We start from the raw sequence: 15,616 nt of genomic DNA, 5'->3' as shown, positions 1-15,616 counted from the left end.
TGCCGTCTTCCTCCTTCCCGCCTGCGGGGCGCAGCAGGCAGGCGCTTTCCCTCCGGGATCTTTTGGAAAGGAGCCGCGCGCCCCGCATTCCTGGCCAGCGCTTCAGGACTCCCTTTCCCCACCCACTCACCCACCCACCCACTGGACTTCCCGCTCTGCCTCCTTCCCCCTCCGGCTCTTTCTGTCTTCCCCGGGATCTTTTCTCTGATGCCTCTTTTTTTGTTGTTGTTCTTCGCTCGCTGCCTGCCTCTCGCCCTTCTCCCTCCTCGGCTGCAGAGGCGCCTGCTTGGTATCCCGCGAGCTTTCTTTCAAATGCAGAGCAGCTGCCACTGCCTCCTTGCAAACCCCGAAGGAAGCCAAAAAAAAAAAAAAAATTTGCTCCAGCCCCAAAGAATGGGGCCACCTTTTCTCCCTTTTCACTGAAGACCAAAATATGCCTGTACAGGTAGTCCTCGACTTAAAACAGTTCATTTAATGACCGTTCACAGTTGCAAGGGCACTGGACAAAAAGTGATTGATGACCGTTTCTCACAGTTACGACCTTTCCCAGCATCACCATGATTGTGTGATCAAAATTCAGATGCTTGACAACTGGTTCCTATTTATGACCAGCGCAGTGCCCCAAGATCATGTGATCCACTTTTGGGACCAACTGACAAGCAGAGTCAATGGGGAAGCCAGGTTCACTTAACAACCGGGTTACCTAACGTATCAACTGCAGTGATTCACTTAACAACTGAGGCAAGAAAGGTCATAAAATAAGGCAAAATTAACTTAAAAGCGGCTTGCTTAACCAAAATCTTGGGCCCAATTATCATAAGTTGAGGACTGTGTACTTCTCTCCCAAGACTGTTTTGTTAAGCTAACCCCTCAACAGTCCTCCCAACTCTCTTTGAATGCCCTACTGCAGCCTTTTCACCCCATTTTCTAGTTGGTGGTTGGTGACTGGCTTCTTAAAAGCAGCTGCTTCTACTGCTTAGCTGAAGGGAAAATATTTTAGAAATCACTTTTAAAAAAAGAAAAAAAGTGAACACAGTTCTCCATCTCCTTTTCTTTTCTTTAGAAATGCTCCACCCCAGTTAGGAACTTTTTGTGGTCTACAGCTTCCACATTCCTTACCAGTGGCTTACCTCAGGCAGCTGTGGCCACTGGTTGGTTAATGGTGTGCCATCAAGCCCATATCAGCTCTTGGCAACACTTAGATTTTCTCCATGATGATGTGTGTCTCTAACCTGACCTTTCAGATCTTCCAGTGGTGCAGCTATCATCACTGAAACTGATCACTTTTTTCCCCTGCTGCCTATCCCAGTATAGGGAAATGCTAGACATGCCTTTTAAACTTAAAGTTTAAAACTTAACCTGAAACTTAAACTTTTGTTGGTTTTTCGTCCAAAGGTCAGTTTTTTTGTACTCCTGGAAGATCAGTTAAGCGCTCCCACCTAATGGGGCTAATTGAATAATGCTGGTTTATAAAACCTTGAAATTCTATGTATATATTTGGTCACTGAACTCAAGAAGGATATTGCAAATTTGAGAGAGTGCTGAAATTGGCAACCAAAATTATTAGAAAATTAAAATACGTAGACTAAAATTGGCAGCTTTTACCGGAGAGGGGAAACAGATACAGTATGGAAAGCGTGGAAAGAATTCTTTGTCTTCTCTCAATGTTAAATCTTAGTGTCATCTACTATGGGATTCAAGATAAATCATAGAAAGTTCTTCTTTTAAATCTGTCACAATTAATTTCACCAGCTTAGATGGTTTTAAAAGGGGTCTACCCAAGTTCATGGAGGATTAATTTTTGGCCTTGATGCTTGTAACTTGTGTTTTTCACACGTAACTCTATCTTGTCTATATCAAGATTGTATAGACCAGGGGTTCCCAATCTTGGCAACTTTAAGACATATGGAGTTCAACTCCCAGAATTCTCCAGCCAGGTATGCTGATTGGGAACATCTGTTATAGACTATTGCCAATGGTAATTCCACTTGCCATTGATTATTGACTGTACAGAGTGGGGTTGATGGAACTTGTAATCCAACATCAGAAGAATTCCAGGCTGATCCTGGATTGGACTCAAGGATCCCTAAGAAAGAAACTCAACATTGACACACACACAAACACAACAAAGGGAACTCAACACTCAACTGGCATTCCAGTTAAAAGCTACAGAGGAGAAAAAATACTATTTGTTGGCACAATATACATACACAAACACACACATACACATGTTCTCTGTATTGTAAGTCCGTCAGTCCATCTATTAAACATGATATCCTGTTCAAGACTGACAAATGGGATGTGGTCCATAGATTGGTCCCCTCAATGACTTATCACAGGGCCAAAATTGCCAGCACTCCTTTAGCTCGGCCACCTACTTTACAGGAAAGAATTGCTATGGAGTACTTGGAAATCACTGACCTGGCAGCATTTAGAAACAAGCTTGAAACAAGCTCTTGCTCAATGTTAGCTGTCCTACACTCTTGGTTTTAGGAAAAGTGGAAGATAACCAAAACAAATGCATTTCATGTGATAGTTCTAATGAGTCAAAAAGCTACGTCTTTTAAAATACATCTTGAATTCTTTAATGGAAAGTATTACATTCCTTACCTGTGCCAAGATGGTGTGTGGGTACTTCTGGCATGTGCATTCTTGCTGAAAGAAAATGGAAAATCTTTGTTTAGTGAGTTCCTAGCCAAAACTTAAGTAAGAATACTCAGTATAATGAAATTAGACAAAAGGAAAACTTATTCTTACAGCCTTGGAGATGTTCGCCTCGTGGGAGTTCAAGCGTTAGATATTAGCCCTATCTAGTTTTAATAGTTAGCATGCTCAGTCAATTATAAAAAATAATACTGGCAGTTACCATGTAGAAATGAGTTTTACAGTGATAGTGTACTATGCTGGCATTAACTCTGACAATATAAAGCTAATTAGTACAAACTCTGGGTGAAGGCATAATTAAGACCATTGCCAGAGGCTAGTTTAAAAAGTATCTTTATTTGCACTCAACATATGGCATAGTAGGTTACAAAGTTTAATTGATTAATTAAAACTTAAAAGGGCTCTTTAATTCTTGAAACAATGCATTTTTAATACAAGCGCTTTAAACATTTACAGCCAGCTGATATTGTCTGAACAAGGATTCTCTTTGGAAAGGAAGAAATTTCTGTTCCTCTTAAAGAATATAGTATTGATTATGGGTAATCCTCAACTTATGAGCACAATTGGAGCCAGAATTTCTGTTGCTAAGCAAGGCAGTTGTTAAGTGAATCACACTCAATTTACAACCTTTTTGCCAAGGTTGTTAAGTGAATCACCGCAGTTCTTATACTAATCATGTAATTAAGAGAATCTGGCTTTCCCTTCCTGTTGCCTACCATATACTGATGCAAGTTAGTAAAATGGAAAGGCCAACACATCTAGAAAGCACAAGCTTGGGCAAGGTTGGTCTAGTACAGGGGTCAGCAACCCTCGGTTCTGGAGCCACATGTGACTCTCATTCCTCTGCTACAGCTCCCTATCGCTCAAAATATGTGTCACAAGAGCCAAAGTGTGATACCTGCCGGCACCAATTTATTGAGCTATTCAGCTCCTGGTAGGCCAACCATCGATAAATCCAAGAAAGTTTCAGAAGAAAACAGAACATTTAATTCAACTACATATGCTAGTTCTGTGGCCACTCAGGAAATAGTCAGGCACGGGAAAGGTTTTGTGGCTCCCGGTGTTTTCTTTTCTGTGGGAAGGTTCCACCACAAAACCGCGGTAGACAAAAGTGCGCTCGACGAAAGCGCGTACGTGACATCATCACAGCGCGACAAAAACATCGTGCTGTGAGCGGTAAATTTAAAATTAAAGCGAAAACCTTACCCTAACCCCCTCCAACCTAACCCTAAACCTAACCCCTAAACCTAACCCTTAACCTAACCCTAAACCTAACTCTTAACCTAACCCTAAACCTAACGCTAACCCTTAACCTAACGCTAAACCTAACCCTAACGCTTAACGTAACCCTAAACCTAACCCTTAACCTAACCCTAACCCTTACCTTTATGTGAATCGGCTTGCTTTAATTTAATTTTAATTTTAATTTAATTTATTTTTAATTTTTTTCATCGCGCTGCTGATAACATCAGGTACGCGCTTTCGTCGAGCGCGCTTTTGTCTACCGCGGTTTTGACGGGTCACGCTGTGGGAAACAGGTCCAAATGGCTCTGAGTGTTTTAAGTTACCGACCCCTGGTCTAGTAGATTTGCAAATGAACCTGAACATTTAAAATCAGATAAAATCAAGGGAGCTATTTACTTCTTTCATTGTGCACCAGAATGTGTTAATTATTTAAGACATTCAAGTTTATCTGCTTTACTTTTAAAACCATCATTAAGGCTGATGATATCAAGAGTGAAAGAATAGTAATACTTTAAGTTACATTGTCATATATGATTAGCATAGCTCAAGACTGTTGATACCAGTAAGATAATTAGAATCTAATTTTTTAATAGCTTGGACATGTGGGAAAGATTTTTTTGCCTTCAAGAAAAATATTCAGTAAATTGGTTGATATAGCAAATCATTTACATATTCTGATATTTATTCATGAGGTGGGTCAAGATACCTTCTTAGATTAGCAGTGCAAGTGAAAGAAAATTTACATATAAAAATTGTGATTTCATTTACTAGACTTCTGACCTTCACTGACTAAAATGACTGCCATACTTATATACACATACACACAATCATAATCCATATTTATTATAATCTTTTCTCATATCCCAAAGCCAATTTTTATAAACATATTTAATTATTCCAATTTTGAGCATAATTGAATATTTGTTGAATTATTTTTGTATGCCTACATCTAAATCTTTTGTATGCCTAACTCTACAATGACCTAAAAGCATATCCCAATAGTGTGTCATATTGTATTACTGAATACAGTGATTGAAGTCCTTTAAATGTTGGTGAAATTTCCAAGCATGTTTCCTCAAACTTATGTGTTTATTTGCTTGACAAATCCCTGTATAAAAATAAATTGTGGTCAAGCTCGACTTAAATTGGGAAATTGGTTTCAGGTTGGGGTTTTTTTTTTTTTTTTGGTATATTATGCAAAAGATGGGCCTCCTTTCATTGTAAGTAATTTTTCTTTTAAAAAATCATTCATTTATCCATTCTTCTGTCTTTGTATTATGTTTGGGGCTGCTGGAATAATCCTTTTTATTATTATTCTAGTGATTGTATAACATGCACACCGTTGGTCCCAGGGGAAGTTCTCCTTCCTTCCTTCAGGCACAGAATGGAAGCAGCTATAAGTCTGGTTATGTCCCAGGAAGAGTCGTCCCACTTCGTCCTCCACCACCTCCAAATAATCAAGCTTCAGCCAAATTTTCCTGTGCAAGACAGGAAGCTCGTGCCACAGTAGCCTCTTCAGGAGATCCACAACGCTGTCACGCAGAAGCAAGCAGAAAGAATAGGCACAAAAATACGTTTATTTGCTTTGCCATGTCCAGCTTTTCATTTTTTATTGCACTTGGAATTATTTTGGGCATAGCATCAAAGTATGCTCCTGATGGTAAGTTTCAGTAAGTCGTGCTCTTTATTGTATATTGCTACTGATTGGTCAGGGGCGGGGGGGGGGGGGGCTCTATGTTGCTGTTATGTAAAAAAACTATGCAGATTTTAAGTGCAATGATTTTTATCTATGGTAATTAAAGCACAAACAATTATCCTAAATTTGGAAAATAGCATTTTTTTAATGATGACAATCTACTTTAATAGATCTCATTTCTCTGATATGAAAAATCACAGAAGATACTGTAGTTGGTATAAGAGTTGGTTAGTATGCATATAGCTCTGAAGTTGGTTTTTGGTCTGTTTTCTGAAAATACATTAGATGCAGTCTCATCAACAGATAAAGCCTCTCCGAAATACAAAACTGCATTTTATACTGTACAGTACATCAATTTGCCACAAAAGCACAAGAAATACAAGCTTCATCTTTTTTTCAAAGCCGCTTAATTAAAGAGTGGAACTCAAGACAGCCTCAGAAGTGCCACCAAAAGTGGTGGCCGAATTATGTCATTATATAATTGGGAAGATAACTTATATTTAATACAATCAATGTTAATTAGATTATAAAGTAAGTTAAATTTAATTTCCATGCTTCTGTAACCTGGACTTGACATGTTTTCTACTTGACTTTTTTCATAAAGACCAAATGCCATTGGATATCTCCAGTGTAGGAGTGACTCTGATACTCAGGTTTTTCTTAAATGTTAATACACACACACATATCCATATCCATATCCATAGGTGTTCTGACCACCCGGCCTGTGAATATAGTAGAACACAGGGTTGGCTGTTTGCCACTGCTCAATTACTGAGATAACGAATCCTTTGGCTGAGGGCCCAGGCAACTCACGTTCAATACAGTAGCTCTGCTGCAACCCAGATAATCCAAACAAAGCAACCCGAGAGTTCAAACGAACAGACACGGCTAGAATATATGGATAGATTTTATTCACTACTAATTTGTATGGTTGCTTCCTGCAAATGTCCCCTCCCAACGCCTCACCTATAATCTCTCTTGGGAGGGGCCAAACAACAACCACCTGTGCTTAAATCATCTGTGAGGCTGCCTACAGAGTTGCTGCTTCCCTTGCATCAGGGACAAACTGCCTTTGATCCTCCCCACTGCTCCATGCCTCAGGCGCCTCCTGGTGGCCAACCAGCCTCTCTGGTCCCTGCTCTGAGTCTGAACCTGCCCAGAGTCTTCCACATCTTCCATGGCAGACTCATATGGTTCCTCACTATCCGAGTCCATCAGCAGCTTAACCAGATCCTGTTGGGCCACAAAACATAGGTATATAAATATGTTTTCACATACAGGTGAAACTCAAAAAATTAGAATATCGTGCAAAAGTTCATTTATTTCAGTAATGCAACTTAAAAGGTGAAACTAATATATGAGATAGACTCATTACATGCAACGCAAGATAGTTCAAGCTGTGATTTATCATAATTGTGATGATTATGGCTTACAGCCCATGAAAGCCCCAAATCCACCATTTCAGAAATTAGAATATTGTGAAAAGGTGCAATATTCTAGCCTCCAAGTGTCCCACTCTAATCAGCGAATTAAGCCATAACACCTGCAAAGAGTTCCTGAGCCTTTAAATGGTCTTTCAGTCTGGTTCAGTAGGAATCACAATCATGGGAAAGACTGCTAACCTGACAGTTGTACAGAAAACCATCATTGACACCCTCCATAAGGAGGGAAAGCCTCAAAAGGTAATTGCAAAAGAAGTTGGATGTTCCCAAAGTGCTGTATCAAAGCACATTAATAGAAAGTTATGTGGAAGAAAAAGGTGAGCAAGCAGCAGGGATGACCACAGCCTCAAGAGGATTGTCAGAAAAAGCCATTCAAAAGTGTTGGGGACTTTCACAAGGAGTGGACTGAGGCTGGAGTCAGTGCATCAAGAGCCACCACACACAGACAGATCCTGGACATCGGCTTCAAATGTCATATTCCTCTTGTCAAGCCGCTCCTGAACAACAAACAACGTCTTACCTGGTTTAAAGAAAAACAGACCTGGTCTGTTGCTCAGTGCTCCAAAGTCCTCTTTTCTGATGAGAGCAACTTTTGCATCTCATTTGGAAACCAAGGACCCAAATATGGAGAAAGAACGGAGAGGCACACACTGCAAGATGCTTGAAGTACAGTGTGAAGTTTCCATAGTCTGTGTTGATTTGGGGAGCCATGTCATCTGCTGGTGTTGGTCCACTGTGCTTCATTAAGTCCAGGGTCAATGCAGCCGTCTACCAGATTTTGGAGCACTTCATGCTTCCTTCCACAAACAAGCTTTATGGGGATGCTGATTTCATTTTCCAGCAGGACTTGGCACCTGCCCATACTGCCAAAAGCACCAAAACCTGGTTCAATGACCATGGGATTTCTGTGCTTGATTGGCCAGCAAACTCGCCTGATCTGAACCCCATAGAGAATCTATGGGGCATTGCCAAGAGAAAGATGAGAGACATAAGACCGAACAATGCAGAAGAGCTGAAGGGCGCTATTGAAGCATCCTGGTCTTCCATAACACCTCAGCAGTGCCACAGGCTGATAGCTTCCATGCCACGCCGCATTGAGGCAGTAATTGCTGAAAAAGGGGCCCAAACCAAGTACTGAGTACATATGCATGCTTATACTTTTCAGAGGTCCGATATTGCTCTATGTACAAACCTTGTTTTATTGATTGCATGTAATATTCTAATTTTATGAGATTGTGGATTTGGGGTTTTCATGAGCTGCAAGCCATAATCATCACAATTATGACAAATCACGGCTTGAACTACCTTGCTTTGCATGTAATGAGTATCTCATATATTAGTTTCATCTTTTAAGTTGCATTACTGAAATAAATGAACTTTTGCACAATATTCTAATTTTTCGAGTTTCACCTGTATACACATATATACATTTGAAAAGTAAAGGCTGTTAATTTCAAACTAATCTTATCTTTCAGGCAGTGTAGGAGCTCTTTGGAAGTGTGGGAGTGCAATGTGCGGTTGTCTATGATTCATTAAAGCAGCCATATCTCTTTGCAGGAGTGCATGGCTGCTATAGGGAGGCCTCCACATTCTGGGTAAACCACAGTGTTTAGTTTGAGGGTTAGTTTAATCTGTAAACTCTGTATTTACTTAGTTGTTTGAAGATTGGTGACCTAACATACCATGTGATTTGCATTTTAAGAGCTTAGTATTACGTGAGAACCAAGCCACTATGGCCTTACTCAGTCAACTTTTTGTTTTTTAAAAACATGATTTTAAAATGTTCATGCTGAGTTTCAACATGCCTGTACAAATGAAATGCCCCTGCATTTTCAGATGCACTCTAAAAGCTCAAATGTATTCTGATCAGCACGACTAAAGCATATCAATATCTTGCAACCTATCCCAAAATGTAACAAGACATATCGACATAACTTTTAACTAAGTTTTCTATGCTGATGGGTTGCCTTGGTTTGGTTGGCTGCTTGAAAAGCCCATTCTGGCTTCTTTTTTTTTTTAGTGTCTTTCAAAAAGTAAAAGGAATAACTGGCTAGTTTGATAAATGCTTAGAATCTATATGATGTCTCTTCAGCCCTCTTTTTAGAAACTTTGGAGTGTACTTAAAAATGAAAAAACAAAACCCTATTTTGATTTGTAAACTTAAAGGGTGCAATGATGTCTGTATTATGCACTTGCGCATAGTGGATGCAATCCTTGTTACAGTTTGCTGCTAAGATTCATTTGAAGCTTTCCTTTTCACATTTTAGCTGCAAAGGAAAGAGTTACAGTACATTGCCGAGTAAGGATGTACCCATGATTAGTAGAGATTCCTTTGTTTGCCTGCTACTAAGCAATGCAAATACTGGAAAGTCTACCAGGAAAGGATGTTTTTTGGGGTTTTCCAGGTGGAGATTCTTTCCTGGCCATAGCAGCACAGCAGCTAACAATTGCTTCTATATTGTTCCATTCTGCCAGGCAAAAATTGCAACACTTGCGGGATCTATGACTAGCCAATTGATGAGAACAATTTGGGGGGGGGGGGACACAGGACATGATAGCTGTCTTTCAATATTTGAGTTGCTGTCATAAAGAAGTGGGAGTGACTTCTTACCTAGGGCACCAGCAAGCAGGAGAAGAAGTAATGGGTGGAAGCTTGTCAAAGAGAAATAGAACCTGAGGGACATTTTCTGACAATGAGAGCAACCAATCTTCAAGTGACTTTAGTAGTGGTTAAATTTGTTTGTCTGGAAACATTTACTAACTGCTGAAGTTGTCAAAAAATGAAATTATTTTTAAAAGCAAATGAGTTATTTTATTTGTTGGTGAAAAAGTATGAGAGGGCCTCTTAATATTTTCCTCCCTAAAATAGAGGGGTCCTAAATTATTAGAATTTGTTCTGGAAAGAAAGTTTGGGGTACATATCTACTTTAGTAAGACTTTCTACTATCAGCACCTTCCCTACTTGTTGACTTTGATCCTTGTCATCCTTAGTCAGGCCTTCACCTACTTTTAATGACAGTAGTCACATCCATCAGGGGCTATGGCAACTGTTGATGACTGAGAATTTAGTCCATCATGTCTGGAGAAGACAGATTTAGAATATAGTTTGATTTCCGTACATAACTTCTGACAAAGGGCACCTTACTTACCAGATAAGGTTTTGTGGAATATTCAAAAATTAATGGATTATAACATTAAAATATCCATTAGATCAATGTGAATTTGTTTTCAATTGTTGGTATTTTATTTTGATTTAAAAATTAACAGAGTAAGTGGTATATTATCACTGCTGTATTAATTTCTTGACTACTGTAGTACTTTAATTGTAATTATTATCCCATTGTATTACAGAGAATTGCCCAGATCAAAATCCCCGCCTTAAAAACTGGAATCCAGGACATGATAAAGAAAAGAGAATTGTAATCCAAAAAGGAGATCTCTTCCGTCTGAATGTGGATGCCACGATGCATTCCATAGTTATACAGGATGGAGGTAGGCAAAGCAATTCATAATGCTAAACCAAATAGCATGAGAGCAAGGTCTTATTTATTTATTTATGCATTAGCTGTAGTTACTTGCTGAATAGACTAGGCATCTTGGGTGGGGGGGGAAATCTGCATTGTGCATTAAAAGTTGACAGAAGCATAGTTCCCAGCCATCTTTCTTTACTCTGTTAGTGACTCCCAACCTTTTAGGCACCAGGGTCGGGTTCCGTGGAGAGAGTTTTTCCGTGGATTGAAGGGGGCATGGTTTCACATGCTGCTAGCATCCGATGGGGCTTCACTTGTTTGCGTGCCCAAGTTCTAGCGTGCCAGATACCGGTCCACAGAACAGGGGTTGGGGACCCCTGCTCTATGCAATCACTTTAAATACAGTTTTCCCCACCTTCATTCATTTTTTTCAAGAAAACTGGCCTTTTGTGATCAGATGGCTAAAGCCATGCTCTTAATTTCTTTTACCAAAAATATATTCTCTTTACCCTAGTTTTATGTCTGAATTTGGCAATCATGTATATAGTTAAGTTAGACTTTGATCTTTGACACCATCCTTGTTTTATGCTAATAGCTGTATGCTGCAGTACTACTATTAACTGAAAGGATATGAATAGGGAGCAGCAAGAAAAATGAATAAATAATCTTCTGCCACAGTTTTATTACAATAAATAATATTCATTGGCACAAAGGTTCCATTTTTCCCATTGTTACCCACAAAGAAACTTGCCTGGCCAGAGAAACTGATAGAGTCTTATGACAGTCCTAGCTATTGTGTCGTATTTTAAAATCTGATATGATTAAAGAGAAAGGGGAAATGTTCATTGAATGAAAGTAGTATGAATTGGCTCATTGCTAAGATGTTTTTCTCTACTTTGGGTAGTTACAACAATTATCATGTTCAGTGTTATTTCATTTGACATCTTTTGAAAAACTGTATCCGTTCAGGCTATTAGTAGAGTTCCAAGAAACTACAGCTGTCATGCTGCCAATTACAAAAACCCACCCACATATATCAGGATTGCTGTGCATCTTGGCAGTTATCCATATTTACTGCAAGTGATATCCCAAGAAGGAAAAACAGTTGAATAACCACCCAAGTTTAGAACAGATACTTCAGATCATTTTATCGGAAGGAAGTTTCCTCCCAATTCATTTCCTGTCCTTTGGAGAAGGAACACACAGCTAGTGTGATAATATATAATGTTGGTTCACCAAGCTGTCGCCTAGATGGTTTGAGGCAAGAATGTCCCATGTTCCAAGCCAGGAGAAACAACTTAGAAAGGTTGCTCAAGAATATTTCTAGAAAGAAGCAAAGGGAGAAAATGCACACGAAATTACAATAGTAAACTCTATAAAGAATCATGTAGAAAATAATGACAAATAAGATAGATTCCCCCCTCCCCCAAATTATTTGCCTGAAAACACAATTTTTTCTTCTTTTTTATACATATAAAACTAGTAGGCACCCATTTTGTAACTTGTTTTGTTTCTTGATATCTTTTCAGCAAGTAAGTTAAAAACAGTACTGCGCTGTGTTAATAAGTTTTCTCTTTCTCACTCTCACTATAACTATAGTAAATAGGACATTAAGTAGCTATTAAAATTGTGTACCCAATTCTTTTTTTATTTAAAACCACCTTGGTGTGTATATATAGTTATTTCGCCTTGCTGTCTTCTACTGTTGTGTCCCTTTTCAGTTTTTATTAATACATGGAATATTTTACTGTATTTCTTGCAGCTCTGTCAGATATACCAAACAAATGAAATACTGCTTAGACATCAGTGTTTTAGGAGACTTACATAATAAGCTAACTTTACAAGAAAGGGACCAGATTTAGCAAGATATCCTTACATTTTAATGCATATTTACATTTTTCAATTCTGTTTAGTCCTTGTCCATCCTTTGTATGACCAAACCCCAAGAATGTACTACTTTCATACTGTGGATTCAATCCACATTCATTCGTTGCCTATTTATTATAACCTATTGCTTCTTGTTCTAACACCCACATTTCTCATTGCTTTCAACTTACTTACCCTGATATATTTAGTCCTCACTTCAGGAGAACAAGGTGGCATAAAATTTCTTTTATATATTCACATATCTTTGCAAACGTTCACACACAACACAGTATTTTTGAATCTGCATTTCAGTCATCATTTGCAGACCTTAACATTTCTTTATCCATTTCCCCATCTTCAAGTGAAATTTTTACAAAGGTATAAAAATTTGTATCCTTATTCTAGATTTTTGCATTTAGCTAGAACTTTCAATTCATCATTCTAACAAACATTTTCATACTTCCCATTGATGAAACTCAGTAGTCTTCTATGCCATTCTATAACATTATTTTCATTTGCTTCTAAGGTGGGGGGGTCTCAAAGCCCATTTGGAAGCAGGCCATGGAAGTGGCAGGTGAACGCATATGTCAGGGGTGCATACGTAGCTCCATTTATGTGAGCAGCGGGCATGCATGCGCAAATGCCATTTGCACAAGTGGAGTGTGCACGTTGACCCATTGCTCATGCAGAACCATTCCTTCTCCCTCCTTACCAGTCCATAAAACCTGAAAGGTTTGGGGAAAGGATGGGGACCACTGTTCTAAGTAGTTTCCCAATCCTTTTTTAAAATATCCATTTCCCATCTATTCTGTAGTGTATATTCTAATGCATTTTCATACAGAACTTGCACTTTGTCTCTGTATTAATTCCCCTTTCACTTGTACTTCTTCCATTCTATTTTTTCTCCAGGGTCCACTCTTGACCTCATTAAATGCAGTTATGTCTCACATTCAAAACCTCTCATTGCTTTCAGTGTCCTTCATAATTCTTTTAACTCTTTCATCATAAACAATAAAACCATAAATGATCATCATAAACAATCAAAACATAAACAATCAAACCAATTTATTATTCATTCATTTTCCATATATATGCATGAAGCAAATAATATTTCAATCACATATATTTCTAAGCAGGTACTTGCCACTATTAGTCTCATTCATTCTTGGGTCTCCAAATATCCAGATCACTTTTTTTCCTATACTTTTTATTTCCTGATATCCAATCACGTCACCTAATGGAATAATTTTTCCCCTTTCACATTTATTCAGAATGTTACACAATTTTCCCCAAAGCTTGTTTTTCCTATTACTATTATTCACTGGAATCTAATAAACAGTGGTCATCTATCTTTCAACTCCCTTTTTTTGTATGGATCCACAACAACCTAGATAATACCATATTTTCTAGCATATGTTTTAGCCTTTGTTTCTTTACATGTATTAATCAACCCTGCTCAGCAAGATGAGATTATTTTTCTTCAGTTAGATTCTGTCCTTTCCATTTCTCTTACCTTCACCATCCGGAACATGTTTATTTTTCCCTTCATTAATTAATTCATTATTTTTACTCTATATTCTTCATGCTTTCCAAGTTGTAGTTTGCCATACATTGACTGCCAACAGAAGATTCCTGAAGAACAACCATGAAGAAGGACATTATTACCCATCTTGCTTGTTCGATAAAGTAGTCTTAGGTTTTTCAGCTTTACCATATCAATGCCTTATTAGCATTTATATCTAATAGTAAGGAAAAGTATCCATTTGTTGTGGGGTATTTTAGAAAGTATGCTGCAAACATGTCAAAAGCCCAGTATAACTCCAAATATACGCATGGTATTTTATGCAAACTGGGAGCTCTAATCTAAAGGTTATCTGTATGGTGTTAATAGGAGTATACCCAATGATTTGCAGTTCTCAATTAAAGATAGATAGACAGACAGACAGACAGACACACATACACACACACACACACACACAGATGGATGGATGCTAGATAAATAGATTGCTGCTATGTATTTAAGAATTGCTTACCTAACAATATTATTTCCTATAGGATTACTTGTCTTTGGGGATGATGAAAGTGGATCTAAAAATATTACCTTGAAAACACGTTTTATCCTAATAAAGGATGGTGGAATGCTTCATATTGGAGCAGAAAAATGTCGCTATAAGTCCAAAGCAACTATAATCTTATACGGCAAATTAAATGAAGGTGATTATGTGCCAACATTTGGTGAAAAATTTGTGGGCGTGGGCCCTGGTGGAACACTGGAATTGCACGGCTCTCAGAAATTATCATGGACATCCCTGTCAAAGACGTTGTATCCTTCAGGGCTGGCCCCTGGATCCTACACATATGAAAAGGAGTTTTTCCGAGCTCTGAACGTTAGAGTGATTGACCAAGACACCTCAGAAATTTTGGAAAAGGGGAAGTTTGATACTCACGAATCTCACAATGACAGCAAAAAACTTCAGGATTTTCTAAAGGCTCAGCATTTCGGTCGCATTGTTGCTATTGCTGTAGCAGACTCGGCTGCTAAAAACCTACTAGAAGAAACAAAAAGAACCATTCAGGATCTTCTGGGAAGTAAGCTCGTCAAAGGATTGAGTTATAGGTAAAAAAAAAAGTGTTTTGGCAAAAAGCCTCTGTGCTCTTGGTTAAAAATTTATTTTAAAGGTGATCCTTATATTATTTGAGATCTGACCTCAGCTTATTTTAATGCATAAATATAAAGGCTAAACACATTTCTTTTTGGGTATGATTTGCAGAGCCGCATCAGGAAGTTCCATAACACTGATCAATGCTTCACAATTGTGATAATCCTTACAAAAGACATCAATCTACTCCTAACTCCAAGTGATAAATTTATTTTTTGATGCGTATGGCTATCTTGGCAACTTGCCATCTTGGCAATTAATGTTTGGTTGTAGTGAACAAAATCAACAAAAATCAAAATTAATCATGTCCCGTCATGTATTAAAATTTATACCCTTTTAAAACAAATTCGGCCAACTTACTTTCCTCCTTAGTGTCTAGAGGGGGAATAAATCATATATTTCCTACCCCCACCCCAGGACACTTGATTATGGCATTAAAAATAAGTAAAGCAATTTCATGTTCCAAATCTAATTTCCCAGTAAATTTATTTTCTCTTCAAATTCACACCACTGTCCCCACTCCCATTGTTTGTTTGCCACGGCCCGATTTCTGGCATTCCACCGACCAGTACC

The 15,616-nt window shown here is 38.4% G+C and overlaps 1 protein-coding gene across 2 annotated transcripts in view; it reads left to right on the top strand.

Annotated features, from left to right (window-relative positions):
* Positions 1-15,616, top strand: part of CEMIP2 (cell migration inducing hyaluronidase 2) — a 55,178-nt gene that overhangs the window by 4,166 nt on the left and 35,396 nt on the right. For both annotated transcript variants that reach the window (XM_032214101.1, XM_032214100.1), the window contains 3 exons: positions 5,230-5,569; positions 10,399-10,539; positions 14,439-15,000. In XM_032214101.1, the coding sequence (XP_032069992.1) occupies positions 5,242-5,569; positions 10,399-10,539; positions 14,439-15,000 (1,031 nt within the window). In that variant the 5' untranslated portion in view covers positions 5,230-5,241. The remainder of the gene's footprint in view (positions 1-5,229; positions 5,570-10,398; positions 10,540-14,438; positions 15,001-15,616) is intronic.

This window comes from Thamnophis elegans, chromosome 3 (assembly GCF_009769535.1).
Source record: "Thamnophis elegans isolate rThaEle1 chromosome 3, rThaEle1.pri, whole genome shotgun sequence".
Classification (NCBI taxonomy): Eukaryota; Metazoa; Chordata; class Lepidosauria; order Squamata; family Colubridae; genus Thamnophis; species Thamnophis elegans.
The sequence above is the reverse complement of the archived record's forward strand: the minus strand, read 5'-3'. Positions and strand labels throughout refer to the sequence as shown.